General features: G+C 38.0%; 1 protein-coding gene across 2 annotated transcripts in view; it reads left to right on the top strand.

Annotated features, from left to right (window-relative positions):
* atp1a2a (ATPase Na+/K+ transporting subunit alpha 2a) overlaps positions 1-20,176 on the top strand; it is a 141,526-nt gene that overhangs the window by 75,881 nt on the left and 45,469 nt on the right. For both annotated transcript variants that reach the window (XM_057857117.1, XM_057857118.1), the window contains exons 11-14: positions 3,912-4,046; positions 6,725-6,804; positions 15,555-15,664; positions 18,198-18,373. In XM_057857117.1, coding sequence (XP_057713100.1) covers positions 3,912-4,046; positions 6,725-6,804; positions 15,555-15,664; positions 18,198-18,373 — 501 coding nt within the window. The remainder of the gene's footprint in view (positions 1-3,911; positions 4,047-6,724; positions 6,805-15,554; positions 15,665-18,197; positions 18,374-20,176) is intronic.

Here is a 20,176-nt window from a genome sequence, read left to right as displayed (position 1 = left end):
CAAGAAAATATGCCGTGCGTCCGTCTTGCAGGCAAACAGAGACTTTGGTGCTGTTATAGATCGTCGTATTTAGAGCATGTCGTCGGATGTAGAAACAAATGGCAAGTCAAATTTCACGTCGGATGTCGAAAAGTGTGTCGAAGCGATCGTATGTTGAGGTACCACTGTAGCCTGTTTATGACTTGTTTTGGTAAATATCCTAGAATGATTCCCTGACAAATGTATTGATAAGCGTTTTATCGCCATATCGTGAGATCATCATTACCGTGAGCTTTGTATCGCAAATCATATCGTGAGGTACCAAGAGGTTCCCACCCCTAATATATATATAATATATACATATTCAGTATATTGTGTGTGTTTTTCCCAACAAATCAGACACACAGTCAGACACCAATGAATCAAACAATAGGCACCCCCCCCACCAAATAATTAAAATTTAATTCTTACTGTTTTATTTTAGATTCGATTTGGTCATTTAGTGGTGGAACAACAGAAAAATTGCATTCACGCGGGTACTCCATGTTGGCATTTTAAAAAGATATTATGAAGATTTTTTTTTTTTAAGATTTTGGTATCAGAAGTCAGTTTAGTCAAAAACTGCATTTTTTTTTTAATGCGGAATATTTTAAAGGATAGGATTTAACATGTCCTACCATTATGGAATGCACTGTGACCATTGAATCAGTTTTGACTGGGAGGGAAGGTGGCACTGAAAATCACTACAGATAGGGGGGAAAAACAGCCTCAGACCTCATCTCCATGTACCCAACTCAGATGTCCACTATTTTACTTTCGCTCTCATTTTTTCCCTCATGAGTCTCTCAGCTCCACAAGTGCTGGTAGCCAATTATAAGCGCATAAAAAGCATTGGTACTTTCACACTCATGATGCAGTGTGCCAGCAGGGAGTAGACAACCCTTCTCAGAACTCTATTATTAAGATCTAAATAGCACTTTAATGGACCCGCTGCCAGAGTTGTCTTTAATTGCTTTACATAATGCCGAAAAATCAGCTTCTTCAATAACATGTCATTAGATTTTATTATAAGTACATAATAGCTTATGGAGATAATGTATGAATATAAATGAATCATGTTGTGCGGTGTTGAGTGTTTTTGGATTTCTTAATTTTTTTTTTTTTTTTTTTAAATTAACATCGAATTTAACCAAACACAACCAGTTGTCATGACTGTTTTAATTGAAACTTTACTTGCTCAATTCTTACAGCAAGATATTGGGTCTGGTCTGCAATTGTGAGCACAATATTGTCATACATTTAGACGGATTGAATAGTTGCATTTTTAAAAAATGGTTTTAATTAGGTCTTAAAAAGTCTTAAATTTAACTTGATGAAACCTGTAGGAACCTTGTGTTATATGATATTATGAAAGGCAGTCTCATGCTCCTAAATGTATTGATGAGTAGTGAAAGGTTTTTGTATTCAATATTTGCAACATTGATTCAACATTGTTTATCGTCGAAAAGTTCGATGTCAACCATACTGATGATTTTGATGGAAAATCAACGTTGTGTGTTTGAGTTTATCGCATTGAAAGCCACCCAATGTCTGGAGGAGCTGTCTCATCAACTGATAGTGAAGTCTATGGCCCTGTTTATTTATTTAGGCTGCGTTATTTAATCAAATTTGCACTTCTGAGGAGAAATGAGACACTAGTTACATGCAGTGCATCATAAATGTTAAGAACCAGATATGAAAATTAAATACTTTTTCAAGACTTTTTAAGATATTATTCCCAAATTCATAAATGCAATGCTTTTAAGACTCAGGAACCCCTGTAACAGGAATTATCAAACACTAAAATATTAATCAAATATGACGAAGTGAAATATTTCCTGCCGTAATATTTGTTGCCTTTATTCTTAAAAAGAAAGAAAAAGAAAGAAGGAAAGAAAGAAAAAACTAATAATTTGGTGAGTTATTGTTTTAAAAAAAATACAGTGGTTAGGACTGAATACGCTGAATAGCGAAAATCCATCTATAAAAAAATATAATTTATAAACACCCTGCATTTCCAAGTGTAACTAAAGCTCCATCAAGCATTTTGAACAGTCACCCCCCGCCAAAAAAAAAAAAATATATATATATATAAATATATATATATAATGTGTGTCTCAGTGATGGTTCCGATACAAGTCTAATTTTCAGATTAAGCCAACCTTTGAAAATTTCTGATCAATGAGCAATATCACAGACTTTGTCATTCATGGTGCATGAATGTGCTCGCTCTCCATGCGCTGTCAAAAATCCTCAGTTTCATTTTATTGTTATCAACAGATACACAGTGCTAATGTTTCATTTCGGGTCCTCATTCATAAGCGACGGCCGTGTTTTGTGTTTTTTCTGTTCGTGTGGAGTCCTACTTGTCAGGTGAATCTTAATTTCAATCAATCCAAGTAAAATAAAAACTACACTAAATTTCACATATACCGGTACATTTTCGTATTCATTTAAGGGGGTATGATGACAATGACGGTATCTATGAAGATAAAACAATTTTATGTCATTGGCTGTCATTAATGGCAATAGATCTCCCATTAAAGTGTATGATCACTGCTTGCCTGCCCTCTGAGTTCAAATTGACTGGCCGTCTACCAGCTTCAATTGTAGTGAAAGAGTTACAGTGTATCACAAAAGTGAGTACACCCCTCGCATTTCTACAGATATTTAAGTATAACTTTTCATGGAACAACACTGACAAAATGACACTTTGACAAAATGAAAAGTAGTCTGTGTGCAGCTTATATACTGTAATAGAGTTAATTTATTTTCCCCTCGAAATAACACAAAACATAGCTATTAATATCTAAACCCCTGGCAACAAAAGTGAGTACACCGCATGGGAACTACGTACATCCCTAAATGTCCAAATTGAGTACTGCTTGTCATTTTCCCTCCAAAATGTCATGTGACTCGTTAAAGGAGTGCTGTCGCATTGGGGGGGTCATTCCCACCAATATGCTTGGCTGTAGGCATGACACACCTTGTACTTCTCACCTGTTCGCCGCCACACATGCTTGAGACCATCGGAACCAAACGAATTAATCTTCTTCTCATCAGACCATAGGACATTGTTCAAGTAATCCATGTGCTTTGTTGACATGTCTTCGGCAAACCTTTTGTGGGCTTTCTTGTGTACCGTCTTCAGAAGAGTCTTCCTTCTTGGGTGACAGCCATGCGCACCAATTTGATGTAGAGTGCGGTGTATGGTCTGAGCACTAACAGGCTGACCCCCCACCTCTTCAATCACTGCAGCAATGCTGACAGCACTCCTGTAACGAGTCACATGACTTTTTGGAGGGAAAATGACAAGCAGTACTCAATTTGGGACATTTAGGATATATGTATTTACTAAGGGGTGTACTCACTTTTGTTGCCAGGGGTTTAGATATTAATAGCTATATTTTGAGTTATTTTGAGGGGAAAATTAATTAACTCTATTATATAAGCTGCACACAGACTACTTTTCATTGTGTCGAAGTGTCATTTTTTCAGTGTTGTCCCATGAAAAGATATACTTAAATATCTGCAGAAATGCGAGGTGTACTCACTTTTGTGATACACTGTAAGAAAATGACACCCAGCTAGTGCAGGTGATCTAATCTCCTGAAATGTCATCTTTGCACATTTTGTATTTATGTTCCTCCTGACGGAAAATTGCCAGGACAACAACATTTGTGGCCCGACTACAATTCTCGGTGATGCAGATGTTGCTCTGCACTACTTTACATTATTAATGAGAGGCATAATGCGAGTGAACAATGCTCTCCAGGGTGCAACTTTAATCAATTAAAGAACACCCGCAGGCAAAAGCTTCCGCTGCAACGTGACAAAGACAACTCTGCTTTCAGGCAGAATCGCTAATATGAGTGTGTGTGTGTTTCTTGCAGCGGGAAACGGCGGGTGATGCATCCGAGTCAGCACTGCTTAAGTGCATCGAGCTGTGTTGTGGCAATGTTCGAAAGATGAGAGGACTCAACCCCAAAGTGGCTGAAATCCCCTTCAATTCCACTAATAAGTACCAGGTACTGCTTGACATCTTGGTAAACAAGTACAAGGTCCTAAATGTAACCTTTTAAAGCTCAGTCAACAAGTGCTAGATAAAATATGACATTGACAACAAGTGGGCTCACCGTGCTACCTTTAATTCATCTATCAACAAGTACTATATACAATGTGACATTGGCAAAAAATAGCAGGTATAGCATAGGCACTAACAATATACCATTACAATATGCCTTTTTACCAGGAATAATATGACATTGTTAGAAACGCGGACCATATTTCTCTGACTACAAGTCACTCCCGATTAGAAATTGCACTAGTCAAAAAATGCATCATCACTTTGTCAAGTAGCTAAACACAGTCACATTTCTTCAACAGCAAACGAGCACTTCAAAACAATTGAATAGTTGCGAAACTTTGTGTTGAAACCACGTTCGTAGGCAGCTGCGGCCTTGCACACAGTCATGCAGTGTTCTAACGAATTCTAACGTAAACTTCTTTAGCTTAGCAAGCTACAACGTTACGGGACTTCTGCTCAACAACCGCCAAATCGTCAGCTTTCTTCAACTTTCCTAGCATTCACACCACCTCTAACTCAGTTTTGGATAATACTTATTTGATTGTTAGCTTAACATAACTATAGTGACTTTGCCTAGCCCGCGTTAGTTTCCAGCTTGTCATGCAGCGAACCTCCAATGCCTCGTCTATTTTCCGCTCAAGGCTCATGTCTTCCTTTGCTCAGTTTTCAGAAATTTAAGATTGACCAGATTTCTGTATCTTAACAAATTCCCACCGAAACTAAAAAATAAATATGTAGCAATAAGTATTACTTCAAAATAAGTATGACTACAGTGATCTGTGAGTGATCTCTCACTCTCGCTCCAGCCACTTTTCTTGGTCAGGCACTCTCAATCTTACCGTCACGTCAGCCACGCGGTGCATTCAAGTACAGCATAAAAAACGTCCGCCACATTAGAACCCGATTCGTAACATTATTACATGTATTCTTATTATTTTATTATTCCAGTTTTTATTAATAATTTGTGTGTTTTGCTATGTGTAATTGCCATTTGTAATAGTACCAGAAGTATTTATTAAGGATTTAGTGTAGTTTTTCGGGCTCTGGAACGAATTATTGGAATTATAATGTATTCTTATGGGAAAATCCTGCTTGACATACAACCATTTTGACTTACAAACAAGGTCCTGGAATGAATTAACTTCGTATGTAGAGGTCCCACTGTATTGAAGAATATACATACATATAAGTTTTTTTAATTATACGTTGGGGAAAAAAGTGAAAAAACATGTCTTATATGCACTACTTCGCAGTTTTTCACTTATTGCAGTGGGTGTTGATCCCCATTAACCGAGAAAAACGAGGGATCACTGTAATACCAACTCTCCTTTTATTTCCGTTCAGAAATAATCGCCAAAGGTTAGTTGGTTTGGTTAGAAATAGGGCTGTCAAACGATTGAAATTTTTAATCGAGTTAATTCCAGCTTAAAAATTAATTAATCGTAATTAATCGCAATTAATCGCAATTCAAACCATTTATAAAATATGCCATATTTTTCTGTAAATTATTGTTGGAATGGAAGGATAAAACACAAGATGGATATATACATTCAACATACGGAACATAAGGACCGTATTTGCTTATTATAACAAGATGGCATTAACATTATTAACATTCTGTTAAAGCGATCAATGGATAGAAAGACTTGTAGATCTTAAAAGATAAATGTTAGTACAAGTTATATAAATTTTATATTAAAACCCCTCTTAATGTTTTCGTTTTAATAAAATTTATAACATTTTCAATCAAAAAATAAACTAGTAGCCCGCCATTGTTGATGTCAATAATTACATACACAATGCTCATGGATGCTGAAGCTTATAAAATCAGTCGCACCAAAGCGCCAGCAAAGGGCGGCAAAACTCCATAAAACACAATTAACAAGTGGGCATTCCACTGTACTGTCATTCAAATCTGTCTGAGCGGGGCATGTGCGTTAATTGCGTCAAATATTTTAACGTGATTAATTAAAAAAAATAATTACTGCCCGTTTACGTGATAATTTTGACAGCCCTAGTTAGAAATAAATGTAGGAATGCATGAGGAGTACACCGTCGCAGCATGTCGTAGACTGCCGAAACACTCATTCTATATTTTAACATCAAATTAATTGCACCTGTGTATAAATCGTAGGTCCAGCCAAACCATAAAAATATACTGGACAATATGGTAATCGTACTAGAACATCATAGTTTCAAAAAAGTCCAACAACAAGAGCGAGATATAAGGTTTTTATAACAAGTGTCAGGTATCAAAAGGCCTCTGTTGTACTTATTACCCTGAGCTGTAATTTTAAATGTCAGCTGATGGTATCAAACGTTGAAAGCCCAGTTGCGAAAGTGAACCTCCAGGCACAAGCAATCGATTTAAGCAGATCAACTGCAAGATCCCGCTCACTTGCTTTGTTTAACTTTAATGAATGCCATTATTTCACGGTGCTGTTTCTCAAAGTAAAATGCATGCCACTGTAAATACTTCACATTTAAATCATTGATTTCATTAATGTTTATTTCATTTTGTCACACGCCGCACCATTACGGGAGGACAACAATGATTTATTTATGATCTCTCACTGGATCTCACAACTCTCTTCCCCCCCCCCCCTTTCTCTTTTAAAGCTCTCCATCCATAAAGCAGAGGACAATCCTTCCGGTCATATTCTGGTCATGAAGGGAGCGCCGGAGAGAATCCTGGACAGGTTGGCGCATCAATAATGGATCAATGGCACACTCAAATAGACAGTATGTAGGAAACAAGTGGATAGCTGCCCTCAGCTTTTTTCTCTCTAATAGTTAGGAAGGGGACATTTTTTGCAGAAGTTGGTGTCACAGACAGGTCCTGTTAAGCCCAAATTAGACGATCACGAGCTAATATTTTCATTCGTAACGTATGGGAGTCAAAAGACAAGCAATAAAATAACAATACTGTTCAAGTAATGTGTAATTTTCTTGCGTGATATGCCCTCAAAAAAAAAAAAAAGATTTCCCATCATTTTTTTATTTTATTATTTATTATTTTTGGGGAGGTTGTCTTTTAATTTTTGAAGTAAATACTACGAAATACAGTTCTGTGTATAGGCTGGTACTTGGCTTTTCATGTAGCGCCGTAATAATCAACCATAGACTTCACTATCAGTTCACGGGGCGGGGGCCGCTCCGTAGGGGGCCTATTTTCAAAAACTTAAAATTCAAATACTTTCAAAGCCAAAACCAGCTAGCGACCTAAAACCAAAACAGGCACCTCCCTTAGACATATCTGAGTCTCAGTGAGCTCGGCATCAAAAAATTCAAAGTCATTCCCTAATAAAATCCTGATTATTTTATATAAGTATAACAAAACTTAAAATGGCTATGTTAGATGCACAAAGGTTACCAAATGCAGAGATAATCACCTATATTTTCCAGGATCAATAGCAATATTTAACATATCATAAAGTTTTTGCCCGAAATAGTGACTTATGTCAAAATTGCATTAAATATCTTATTTTCAACAGCAACATTGTTTTCACATCAGAAGCTTAATACTTGAGGAAAGCATGCAAAATCATCTTAATTTTACTCAAAAAAAGCAAATTTTGCATTTTTCTATATATCACAACTTATTTTGGTTGAATTCCGATGTCACTATAGCCTCAGCATTTCTTGCTGGCTATCTAGCCCTCGCCGTATTTAGATTGAAATGTTACATAAAATAAGACACGAAAAGCCGATTTTTTTTTTTGTACGAATGCAGAAATGTCTAAATGACTAGTTGTTGTTTTTTTTTGCCAAAAAAGGGCAGTTGTCCAAAAATGACCTGATCATTAATGTAAAAATATGCTATTGTGTATGGATACACAATCCAACATGGCGTCCATCACAGAACAAAGAGCTTTTACAGTTGAAAATTATTGTAAATAAATGCGTAAATCCCGGACTTTTTATAGATATGGACTTAAGACACTCTAGATTCTTGATTAAAGCAAAAAAAAAAAAATCACTCATTTTACGTAAATATTTCAAGCTAAGGTTACCCTAATTTTTCCCATTCATTTTATTATTTTTCACAAGGTTTCAAAGTGCATGCATGGTGCTATTTTATATAATAATTATCTTGAATCCTCGACCAAATCACTCTTGAAATACTCCTGCCTGGTGGTATGCACTAAAACCTTCGTCCTGTTTCCACCTAAATCCGGCGTTAGAATGCAGCGTGCATTTTAGTTTAGCGCAACGAAAGTTTCCGTGACGCATTGCCTGGCCCAGAACCCCTACGAGAAGCTGTGGCGCAATGTCTGTAGGAGCTGTCTCGTCAACTGATAGTGAAGTCTATGGATCAACATTCACCGTATCACTACCAGTGGATAGACTGCATAGATCATAGATGCATAAAAGTCAATTGCTGCAAGCCCCTCCTGTTAAATTTGATTTGATATCTATCACAGTTTATAATACATTTTTTTTCTTCTTTCGCTAACTATCGCAACAAATACTCTGTGAATACTGCACATAGACCTGAACGTGCAGTGGGTTAATCAAAAATATGGCAAAGGTTTGTTGGGTTTTATTCATTAATAGAGTAATGGTCAAAAGAAATAGCTACAAATTACATGTAATTTTAAGGGAAAAAATAGGATACTGCAATATGGGTTGTTGTATTATCTTATCATTTAATGATTATGACCTCACTGAAATCCTGTATCTTTGTTATCGTTTTTATTCTCCCACCAACTGAGAAGCAATATGAGGTTCTTTGTTTAAAAAAAATTGGCACATGTGCAGTTGGTTGGATGGCAAGAGAACAAACGTGATAGCGGGCAGTAAAGAAACGACGAACACTTCCAAGAAAGTTAAATAAATAGACACTTCAACGTCTGAAGACCGGAGATTTAGACAGAAGCTTAGAATATGTATTGGCAACAAAATCTGAGTAATGCAAAACCCATTTGAGATCTGGGATGATGAAAAATGTTGATGTGACTTACTGTATCTCTGTTTTAGCCATAAATCTGCTCGTGAGGCAGTTATTTCTGTTTAATAATTAGCCCTGGAACCTTCACTGATGTTTTTTTTTTCCTTTGCAAAGCACAAAACCGTGATCATTGTATGTAGTGATGATTATATGTTATGCAAATTTTTTTTATTAGATTTTTTTTTCGTTTTTTCCAAACAACTAAATAGTCACTGGTATTTATCATCAACAAAGTGAGCCTCACAAATCCCATGAGTAACGTCAGGAATCCAAGCGTTGTTCTTCGTAGAATCCAGTGTTCTGTCTGATCAACATGCTTTTTAAGAGTAGCATAGCCGTATACTTATATATTGCTTTTCCACACATTAACTGTTGGGCAAAGCACTTAATAATACTTATAATACTTATTAAATTATGGATGTAGTTGTGCACTAAACCTGTGTGTTGTACATTGGAGTGCATAAAGTTGTATGGCCGCCACCTATTTCCATATTAACATGCAGATTTCTGGATTGCTTATGTCGTCTTATTAAATGACGTATACTTAATACAATGGCAGTCATGAAATAAATAAATAAAGTAAATAAAAAATAATAAATAAAAAAGGTACAACGACAATACTGTAAATGTATCTGCTTTTTAACACCAAAAACTTGGCGGCCACACAACTTTATAAGATGCATTTCGGTGTGCGCCAAATATGGTTAGTTCACAACTACATCTATTAATTGAAAAGCATACGTATTGTGATCAGGGGTGAAAGTGGGTCAGACCATATGTTCCGACATGATATTCCACGGACGGCACGGAGCTTCCCCAGAAGCTACAGTTAACCGAGTCTGACGAGGCGCATCACTACCTTGGACTCAGTAGTCCGTTCAGTTGCGTACCGCACGAATGCTGTTTTAGACCGTGACGTCGCCATCGTAACGTGGAAGTGAGACAAATTTCGACACACCCTCGCATACAAACCATGGTCTGCTTGTTTTCTCCAGTAATCTTTCAAAAAAGAACAGGCCGATCAAACACTGCTGCTATGGAACTTATAGAAACGACTCCAGACATTACGACATATGAAGGATGTTTTCTTCATACGTTTCCCAAAACCAAAAACTCGGAGGAGAAAATGTGAAGAATGCATCAACTTGTGCGGATGTCCAAAAGGCCAGTTTAATACCAGCAAGGTGGAGCCATTCACGTTTCATATGCAGTAAACGTTTTGTTGGGGGCCATGGTCCTTCAGATGATAAAGAGATAAGCGATTTTAATATTCTTACTTATTTTTTAGCGTGGCATTTTGCTGTGCTGCTTCTGTCTGACAATGAATGACCAGAAAAAAAATTAAATGGTATCCGACTGCCACTGTTACCTTTTCTGTTGTAAAAATACAAAAAACTTTAGTATGGGCGAAGTAAAAATAAATTATAGAATTAAAATTTGTTGTTAATGAAAAAATGAAGTGTTCATTTGCGATCGCTACACAACAATAACAATGTAAATTGCCCCCAAGAACGGTCAGAGACGTAAGACAACCAGAGGAATAATTATATAAGAAGGACAGGGCATATGGTGGTAAAGGATAAATTGTTGAAACAGGAGAATGTCATTGTGAATGGCGTAAGGCAATCTACGCAAGAAAAAGGTGTTGATAGAAAAGCTACAGTGCCTTGCAAAAGTATTCGGCCCCCTTGAACCTTGCAACCTTTCGCCACATTTCAGGCTTCAAACATAAAGATATACAATTTTAATTTTTTGTCAAGAATCAACAACAAGTGGGACACAATCTTGAAGTGGAACAACATATATTGGATAATTTAAACTTTTTTAACAAATAAAAAACTGAAAAGTGGGGCGTGCAATATTATTAGGCCCCCTTGCGTTAATACTTTGTAGCGCCACCTTTTGCTCCAATTACAGCTGCAAGTCGCTTGGGGTATGTTTCTATCAGTTTTGCACATCGAGAGACTGACATTCTTGCCCATTCTTCCTTGCAAAACAGCTCGAGCTCAGTGAGGTTGGATGGAGAGTGTTTGTGAACACCAGTCTTCAGCTCTTTCCAAAGATTCTCGATTGTATTCAGGTCTGGACTTTGACTTGGCCATTCTAACACCTGGATACGTTTATTTTTGAACCATTCCATTGTAGATTTGGCTTTATGTTTTGGATCATTGTCCTGTTGGAAGATAAATCTCCGTCCCAGTCTCAGGTCTTGTGCAGATACCAACAGGTTTTCTTCCAGAATGTTCCTGTATTTGGCTGCATCCATCTTCCCGTCAATTTGAACCATCTTCCCTGTCCCTGCTGAAGAAAAGCAGGCCCAAACCATGATGCTGCCACCACCATGTTTGACAGTGGGGATGGTGTGTTCAGGGTGATGAGCTGTGTTGCTTTTACGCCAAACATATCGTTTTGCATTGTGGCCAAAAAGTTCAATTTTGGTTTCATCTGACCAGAGCACCTTCTTCCACATGTTTGGTGTGTCTCCCAGGTGGCTTGAGGCAAACTTTAAACCAGACTTTTTATGGATATCTTTGAGAAATGGCTTTCTTCTTGCCACTCTTCCATAAAGGCCAGATTTGTGCAGTGTACGACTGATTGTTGTCCTATGGACAGACTCTCCCACCTCAGCTGTAGATCTCTGCAGTTCATCCAGAGTGATCATGGGCCTCTTGGCTGCATCTCTGATCAGTTTTCTCCTTGTTTGAGAAGAAAGTTTGGAAGGACGGCCGGGTCTTGGTAGATTTGCAGTGGTCTGATGCTCCTTCCATTTCAATATGATGGCTTGCACAGTGCTCCTTGAGATGTTTAAAGCTTGGGAAATCTTTTTGTATCCAAATCCGGCTTTAAACTTCTCCACAACAGTATCTCGGACCTGCCTGGTGTGTTCCTTGATTTTCATAATGCTCTCTGCACTTTAAACAGAACCCTGAGATTATCACAGAGCAGGTGCATTTATACGGAGACTTGATTACACACAGGTGGATTCTATTTATCATCATCGGTCATTTAGGACAACATTGGATCATTCAGAGATCCTCACTGAACTTCTGGAGTGAGTTTGCTGCACTGAAAGTAAAGGGGCCGAATAATCTTGCACACCCCACTTTTCAGTTTTTTATTTGTTAAAAAAGTTTAAATTATCCAATAAATGTTGTTCCACTTCACGATTGTGTCCCACTTGTTGTTGATTCTTGACAAAAAAATTAAATTTCATATCTTTATGTTTGAAGCCTGAAATGTGGCGAAAGGTTGCAAGGTTCAAGGGGGCCGAATACTTTTGCAAGACACTGTAACTCTGGATCAGTTCGACTCTTTTTCAGCCCCCGACACTCAAGCCATCTCTTTAACTGAACATTTGTATGTTTTTTCACATCTTTACCAGTGAATTTGGCACCAGGGACATCATTTTCGGACAGAATTGGTAGGTTTAGCTCAGTAAACATGTCGTTCTTCGTCCACTGTTTTCATTCATTTACTGTTCTGGATAAACGAGAGGTTGACCCGCCTAGCCACAATTGCTAACGTCATGAATATTAATGAGCAAAAGTGACATGTTGCTTGCGGTACGCCATTGGCTGACATACTAATGTTGTCTATCTTACTGTTTTAATAAGTATACGATGCATTGTAATCACGCTGACTTCTTTAATAAACATTCGCGATTTTACCCACGGCGGTTGTGCAGTATAAACTGAACTTCCTTCAACATAACATCATGTGACTCAATGAGTAATTGCACTGCATACTGGGTAGTAAAGTTATCACTCCTTACACCAGTACTTCTCAAATTGTGGGGCGCACCCCCCCCCCAGCAGGGCGCAGAGCGATGCCAGGGGTGGCGCGTGTGACCTCGGGGAACATGCTTTTTTTTTTTTTTTTTGCCATACTAGAATAAAGTGTACTTGCACATCCACTCAGTGGGTGGCAGTGGCGCTCTCATTTTCAAAGTGCGCGCAGTATTTTTGAAGTAAGCAAGAGCACACGGAAGAGACTCATGAGGAGCTGGAGAGCTGTGCGCAATTTTCGAAAGCCGTTTTCCGGCCGGACTCACGCAGCGACCCACTGTCTTCTCCAGTTCTCACGTGTCCGCCCGAGAAGTGCCATTTTCGGCTTGGGATCGTCACAATGGCCGCCCTCACCTACGGTTCTCCCTCGGCCGCCGAGAATGCGCTTTTTGCGGGCCGTTTGCCTTTTGGCTTTGACATTTAATACAGTGGTAGATGAGGAAAGACCACTGTTTACTGTGTCTAAAAATGATTATAGCGGACAGCCGGAAGCCAAATCAATTAAGACGCCACTTAAAGACATGAGACCCCAATCTCATTCATAAGCCGCTTGGTTGTTTTTCAGCGAAAACGTGACGAATATTGCCAACAATCGTCCCGCTTTGTCAGTGTTATATCAGTAAACCAGTTAGCACTGTGAGCATGCTCAGTGCAAAATAACCCCATACCATTGCAAATTGGAGGTGGTACTGTGAGCAGCGAGCAGCGAAAATAAAAACTATCCTTCTGTTTTTTTTGGGGTTTTTTTCTCCTTCTACTCAGTTTTGTTTTTTCGGTCAAATTTTTTGGCATATTGTCCTCATGAGTTAATGTTTCAAATCAATTTGAATTTGTTTTTATTTACTGAGTTTATTTTTCAGTATCAAATGGTCAAAAATGTACCTTGAGTGTATTTTTACAGTTTGGATGTGACTTTAAAAAAAAAATTAAAAAAAAATTAATTCAGGCAAATTGATGTGCGTTAAGTCTTTTCTGTTACAAACAAAACAATGTTAATTAAGTTATACTTTATAAGTTGATCTCTGTTATTTTCTCTAATAGAAAATACAATGTGAGGCAGAGGCATACTTATAAGAGTAATATTATAGACAAATGATACTATTTACAGTGGGGGTAGAGTTTGGGGGGGCGCGAAACATTTACGTCTTCCTTCGGGGGGCATAACAGAAAATAATTGAGAAGCACTGCCTTACACCAACATACTGACATGTGATTAGCAGAGATATTTAGCTCTGATTGGTTCAAATGCACGTTTTCTGGAACAGCAAAAAGACAAAAGAAAAAAGAACTAAGCTTGTTCAACTGATGCGATAAAAAGGGCAATGCAACAGAAAATTGATCAGCTCTTTAAGAGAAAGGAAAGAGTTCAAGAGGCTTATTTATTTTATCTACTGTACATCATTTAATTAGACTTGTCAAGTGTCATTGAAATTCTCACTGAAGGTAAAAGAACTATGAATGAACATGTGTGGAACTATGTACTTGGCAAAAGAGGTGAAATATCTAAAAATGTATAATATCATTGAATCTTCAAAGTAGCCACCCTTTGCTCTGATTATTTTTTTGTACACTCTTGCCATTCTCTTGATGGGCTTCAAGAGGGAGTCACCTAAATGGTTTTTGACTTCACAGGTATGCCTTTTCAGGGTTGATTAGTGGAATTTATTGCTTTATCAAACGGATTGAGACCTTCATTTGTGTTGCATTGAATGAGGTGTGTTCAAACCTTTGGCCTGTACTGTATGTTACCTATATCTATTGTTAATATGAATTGCAAATGTTTACATTCGCTTCAATTTTAATGTACATCCAATGTTATTAAATAGTTAAAATTGCGTTTAGATATGAGGAAATGTGGGGTGGGGGGGATTAGGAGATGGAGGTTGGGGTTACAGCTTTTTTTTTTTTTTTTTGCAAATCATTGAAGAAATACAATTTTGAATGAAATATTTTGTTTGTGTTATATAAATAACTATGCCAAAAGCAGTTATATCTGCATTTCAGCGGTTTTAGGAGGTTTGACCCACCCCCTCCCCAAAACGAATAGACAAACATACAAACAAAAAAATTAATTCTGGTTCCGTGGCGATCTTCATGTCTGGGAGTTCTGGCAAGAAATTCCAGCCACTTTCACCCCTGATGATAAATTGCTTTGAACAGCATTGAATGTGTGGAAAAGCAGTGGGTGGAAAATATAGGTACTGTAAGTTTTTCTTTCAATGTATACTAATCTGACAGAACACCAGGTTAAATCCCTTGATCGCCCGCAATCATTTTGTTTTTCGTGGACTTTCTTGGTGGGAATTCCGGCATTTTTAAAAATCTGGCTCCCAGCGGGCGATACTATCGACCGCACAGCAAGAATGAACCATAAACCTTGGTAAATCTTCCTACGTGCGTGCAAAACAATCGAACTACAAACACTACAGTGAAGAAACGTGAGAAACATAAACATCGACTTCACAAAATCAATTATTGCATTATATTTCTTATATACGTGACATGTTTTTGAAAACATACACCTTAATGCCTCTGGTCAAACTTGATATATTTATAAACTCCACAATGCACCATTTTACCCAATACAACATTCCTTCTTTAAAATCTGTATTAAAATTTAAGACTTACAGCATTCAGTCATATGGTTTTTCAATTTTTTTATTCTCATTTGCAAATGGCAGTTGATATTGTTATTATTTGCATTTATCTCTAGGTGCAGCACCATCATGATCCATGGCCAGGAGCAAAACATAGATGAAAATTGGAGAGACGCCTTCCAGAACGCCTACATGGAGCTGGGCGGGCTGGGAGAACGAGTGCTCGGTAGAGTTTTTCTTATAAGGCGGGGTGGGGTGGTTTGGGCCGGGCAGTGAGGGCGCCCATTATCTTTTATCATCTCCTCGGGTAAGAGGCTAGTTGAGGCAAATGTCTCTCGTAAGAAGTGCACGGTGTTTATCGCTGCACTTTATCCAAATGAGAACGCTTGCCAAACGCTGAGGAGACACAAAATGTTGGAGACGCGTTTACGGCAGCTGTGCGTATTTATCGCCGGCAACATAAATCTATTATAGAAAGACTTAAAGGGTATGGCAGACTACGCTATTGATTCATTGTGGGAGATATCACAGTTTGGATGCCAAATATGGCAATCAATTCCAAAGCTACAAAAGCCTTTAACTTTTCCTGACTTAATATTATTTCATTAGAATTTGTTTTCTGTGAATGCCTTTTAAATTTCTTTTAGTTCTTCACACTGACGTCTTTCTATAATATTTTCATTTGAAATTTTGAGTACAAAAATACATTATCCCAATTGTTTCAGTTGATTTAATGTAATTTTCTTCTCAATCCATGTTCCACCAATACCCTGATGAGTACACAGAGCACTGATATTTTAATTGAGACTGCGCCCAAAAGCCCTTTTTCTTACCTTCAGTAGAGAGGCCTTGGGTCGACCTCTCTTGTCGAACATGCGCCTGTACACGTCCACACTGGTCCCCGCTCCAGCAGTGGTGTTTCACTGAACCTCCACTGAATCCCCGCTTGGCGAAAACACTTTTCTAACCCACTTCAGACAGGCTACTATTTTTATGTTTCTGGTGCTGATTGCTTTGTTTTCGTGCTCATACAAGCATACGCGCCATGAACGATCTTAACACAGGCTGCAGTCTATTGTAAGAAGTCCACCGTGTTTATCGATGCACTTTATCCAAATGAGAACGTATGCCAAACGCTGAGGAGACACAAAATGTTGGAGACGCGTTTACAGCTGCATTAGGTTTAGTCAATTACTTAGTTCGAATAATCGCGTAATTGGATTAGGAACGTTTAATGCATTGCAGGATACATTTTGGGAGATGTAAAACAAAGGCTTGCTAAGTTTGCACTTTCATAAGAGCATTAAATGCGAATACATAATAAAATTCCCGAGTGTTTTTTCAAACTGAGCAGAATTGCACTTTCATGTCATATGAGCAAGAAATGCATTTAAAAATGAAATGGCTGAGCTTTGCCTCAAACGGTACTAAAAAATAATAATAATAAATGAGGATCGAAGTAGAACAAAGAAAAATGCATAGAAAAATTCTGCTAGCTTAAATGCTATGAAATGCTTTTTTTTTCTAACAATCCTCCTAACAAATCGTTGAAACACATATTCCCACAAAAAACTGCTGAATATACCTATAAACTGAGAGTTACGAATGCATGAACAATCATATTAGCTCAAACAAAAACTTAAGATACTACCTGATGTTGGTCTTAACAGGGAGCAGCTGGATCCATTCACTGTTGCCACTAGGGGTCAGTTTAAGGCAAGGCAAATTAATTTGTATAGCACAATTCAACACAAGGCAATTCAAAGTGCTTTACATCACACGAGGGTCATAAAAATCACATTAAATCAAAATAATGTTAAAGACGTTCAAAACAGAAAATAAAATTATACATAATAATCGCATTAAATCACATATTGAATAAAAAAAGGGGAAAAAAATCACTAAAACTGAATGCAAACTCTTTCGAAACAAACCATTACAACGCAACTTTGAGTAAACAAATCCTCAAAGTAGCAGAATTTGATTCGAAGCTTTTTTTCTAATCAAATTACTCAAGTTTATAGATTAATTGTTGCAACACTAATTATAATTATTTGTAATTCCTCATTCCTCTGGTTAACACTACACCTCGCAATTCTGAGATCTAGGGTTCAAACTCGGACCCCGACTTTCCTGTGTGGTGTTTGCATGTTATCCAAGTGCCTCCGTGGGTTTTCTCCGGGTATAGTGACCTTCGCCCTACATCCCAATAATTTGCATGCTAGGTTGATAAAACACTGCAAATTCTCCGCAACTGTGAGAACGTTTTTTGCCTATATGTTCCCTGCAATTGTCTGGAAACAAGTTCAGGAAGTGTCTCACCTAATGCACATATTTAGCTGGGATAGGCTCCAGCACTCCAAGACCCTTGTGAGGAGATGCGGTATGGATTAAAGTATTATATTTACATTTGATCATTTTCATATATTTAGTAAATTAATTGTTTAAAGTTTACCTTTAAAATGACAGAACCTATTAGCCAAATCACTCAATGAAATATTAGTATATATATAAAAAAAAAAAAAAAAAAAGCTGTCAAAACCACGAATGACTTACTCAGTCATTTTTAAGAATCAGAATTATAATTGAGTATTATGATGAAATTTCAAGATCGTAAAAAATCTTAAGAATCCACTTATCATGCGACATCAATGTATTGTGTCAGCGTCCTAACTTTAGTGGAGCTGTGTCAATCCATTTTTTTTTTTTAAGTTTTCAATCTGAGCCCGGTCTGATGCATGTTTTTGTCGGTCTGTCAGGCTTCTGCCAGCTCAACTTGCCGCCATCTCAGTTCCCCAGAGGGTTTGCCTTCGACTGCGACGACATCAACTTCCCCACCGAGCAGCTGTGCTTCCTGGGCCTCATCTCCATGATTGATCCGCCGCGCGCCGCCGTGCCCGACGCCGTGGGTAAATGCCGCTCGGCTGGCATCAAGGTAATTGTTTTTGCCTTCCGTCGAGAGGAAAGCCGTTTCCCGCGGTGTCATTTAAATACTGATGAGAACCATGATCAACTCCTGAACGTCTCCTCAGAGATTCTGGGCCTGCCGTATATTTACTGTACATATACATATAATATACATATAGACGCATTCATTTTATCACCTTTGTAGGGTGACGAATGCAAACAAACATGTGGGTAGATGACAGATATTGCATTTAAAGCTCAAGCGTTTCTGCACAGGTTGACGGCTTTCTGTGATGTTGGTGAAAATGAAAGTGAAGCGTGATGCAAGGTTTCTCCGCGGGTGTACTGCTCCAGCTCCATCTCGTAGGCCACACTTGACATGTTATCATGACTGACGTGAAGTGTTATCTGCGTGACGGGCCACTTCTGGAGGAAGCGGTTACTTAACACCCCTTTGAAATAGGAATTTTGCCACCTCTAAGTTTTTGGCTTTTTTTGTCTTGGGTTGCGAATAAAAGTTCAAGATACCAATGCCCTTCAGACCGTCCTTCAGACCGCCTTCAGACCATCGCCGCTAGCAACAACCCAAGTTCACAGCGCGTGGCCACTACCAATTCACAGTGGCTTCCTGGCAGCGGAAGGACATTTTTTTTTTAGTCTGTTTGTTGGGGAAATGTACGATGGAGGATTAGGGCCTAATAGAGGAGGGAGAATAAGGACTACGAGATTAAAGTCGCAGTAGTACTACAAGAAAAAAAGTCGTATTCTTCATCGTAGCTCCCAGCTACAGTACATGTACGTAAAGTGCGTAGCAGTTTACCCCATGTAATAGTAACAGTTCGACCTTTTTTATCGAAGGTATGACTTTTTTCTCGTACTAATACTACGAGAATAAAAGTTGTATTATTTCATTGAGCTAATGGAGCTGAATAAACTGCTACTTGCTTTACATGGGGGTTCGCCTCTGTTAAAATCCACAATATTGGAAGCATTTTGTGTTTTAGAATTAGTTTTAAAAATAAAAAAAAGGAAATCCAACATATTTTGGCTCATCTACATCAAATCACTATCAATAGAATGATTTATAGGCTACCAACACTTCGTCATGGTAGCTTTACGACGTAAGTGATGTAATAGCGAATTGGAATAATATTGTGCATCCCCCTGAGTCTATATTTTAGAATCTGCTTCATAAATAAGGACATTTTTTATCTTTTGGCTTATCTACATCAACTTATAATCAATAGATGGCTTTATATTGATGACGAGAAAAAAAGCCGGACTACTACGTTGCGGCAGTGGTGTTACCAGGATGCCAGGTGTGGGTAGGCATTAGTCTTACCAGAGGAGGGCAAAAAAAAAAGCTACAATGCTCAAGTAGGTCGAAATCCAGCGTAGGGTTACTGCACCTTAAAACATGTTTTGTTTTCTCCTTGAGATAACTTGTTGTTGTGATTTGGTCTAAACAAATAAAAGTTGATTTGATTTTATTTGACTTTGAACACATCCATAACTGAACAGTATTGTGGTTCCTCGGTTTTATTATTATTATTATTATTATTATAGTTATTCTTTGTTCCGCAGCCCCTTTGAGCTCAATTTGACCAAATGTACCAAAATCAGCAGGCAGGTCAAGACAGGTGCAATCTTTGATACCGTGAAAAGACAAATTCCAAATACACAATGTAGCGCCCCCTAGCAGTCATTCTTTGTCCCGCCGATGCTTTGAGCCCTTCTTTGACCCCCTCAGAATGCTTCAAAACTCATCAAACTCAACAGCCAGGTGAACACTTGTGAAAACTTTGATGAAATGTAAAAAAAAAAAATAAAA

This window comes from Corythoichthys intestinalis, chromosome 14 (assembly GCF_030265065.1).
Source record: "Corythoichthys intestinalis isolate RoL2023-P3 chromosome 14, ASM3026506v1, whole genome shotgun sequence".
Classification (NCBI taxonomy): domain Eukaryota; kingdom Metazoa; phylum Chordata; class Actinopteri; order Syngnathiformes; family Syngnathidae; genus Corythoichthys; species Corythoichthys intestinalis.
This window is presented reverse-complemented; position numbering and strand designations above follow the sequence as displayed.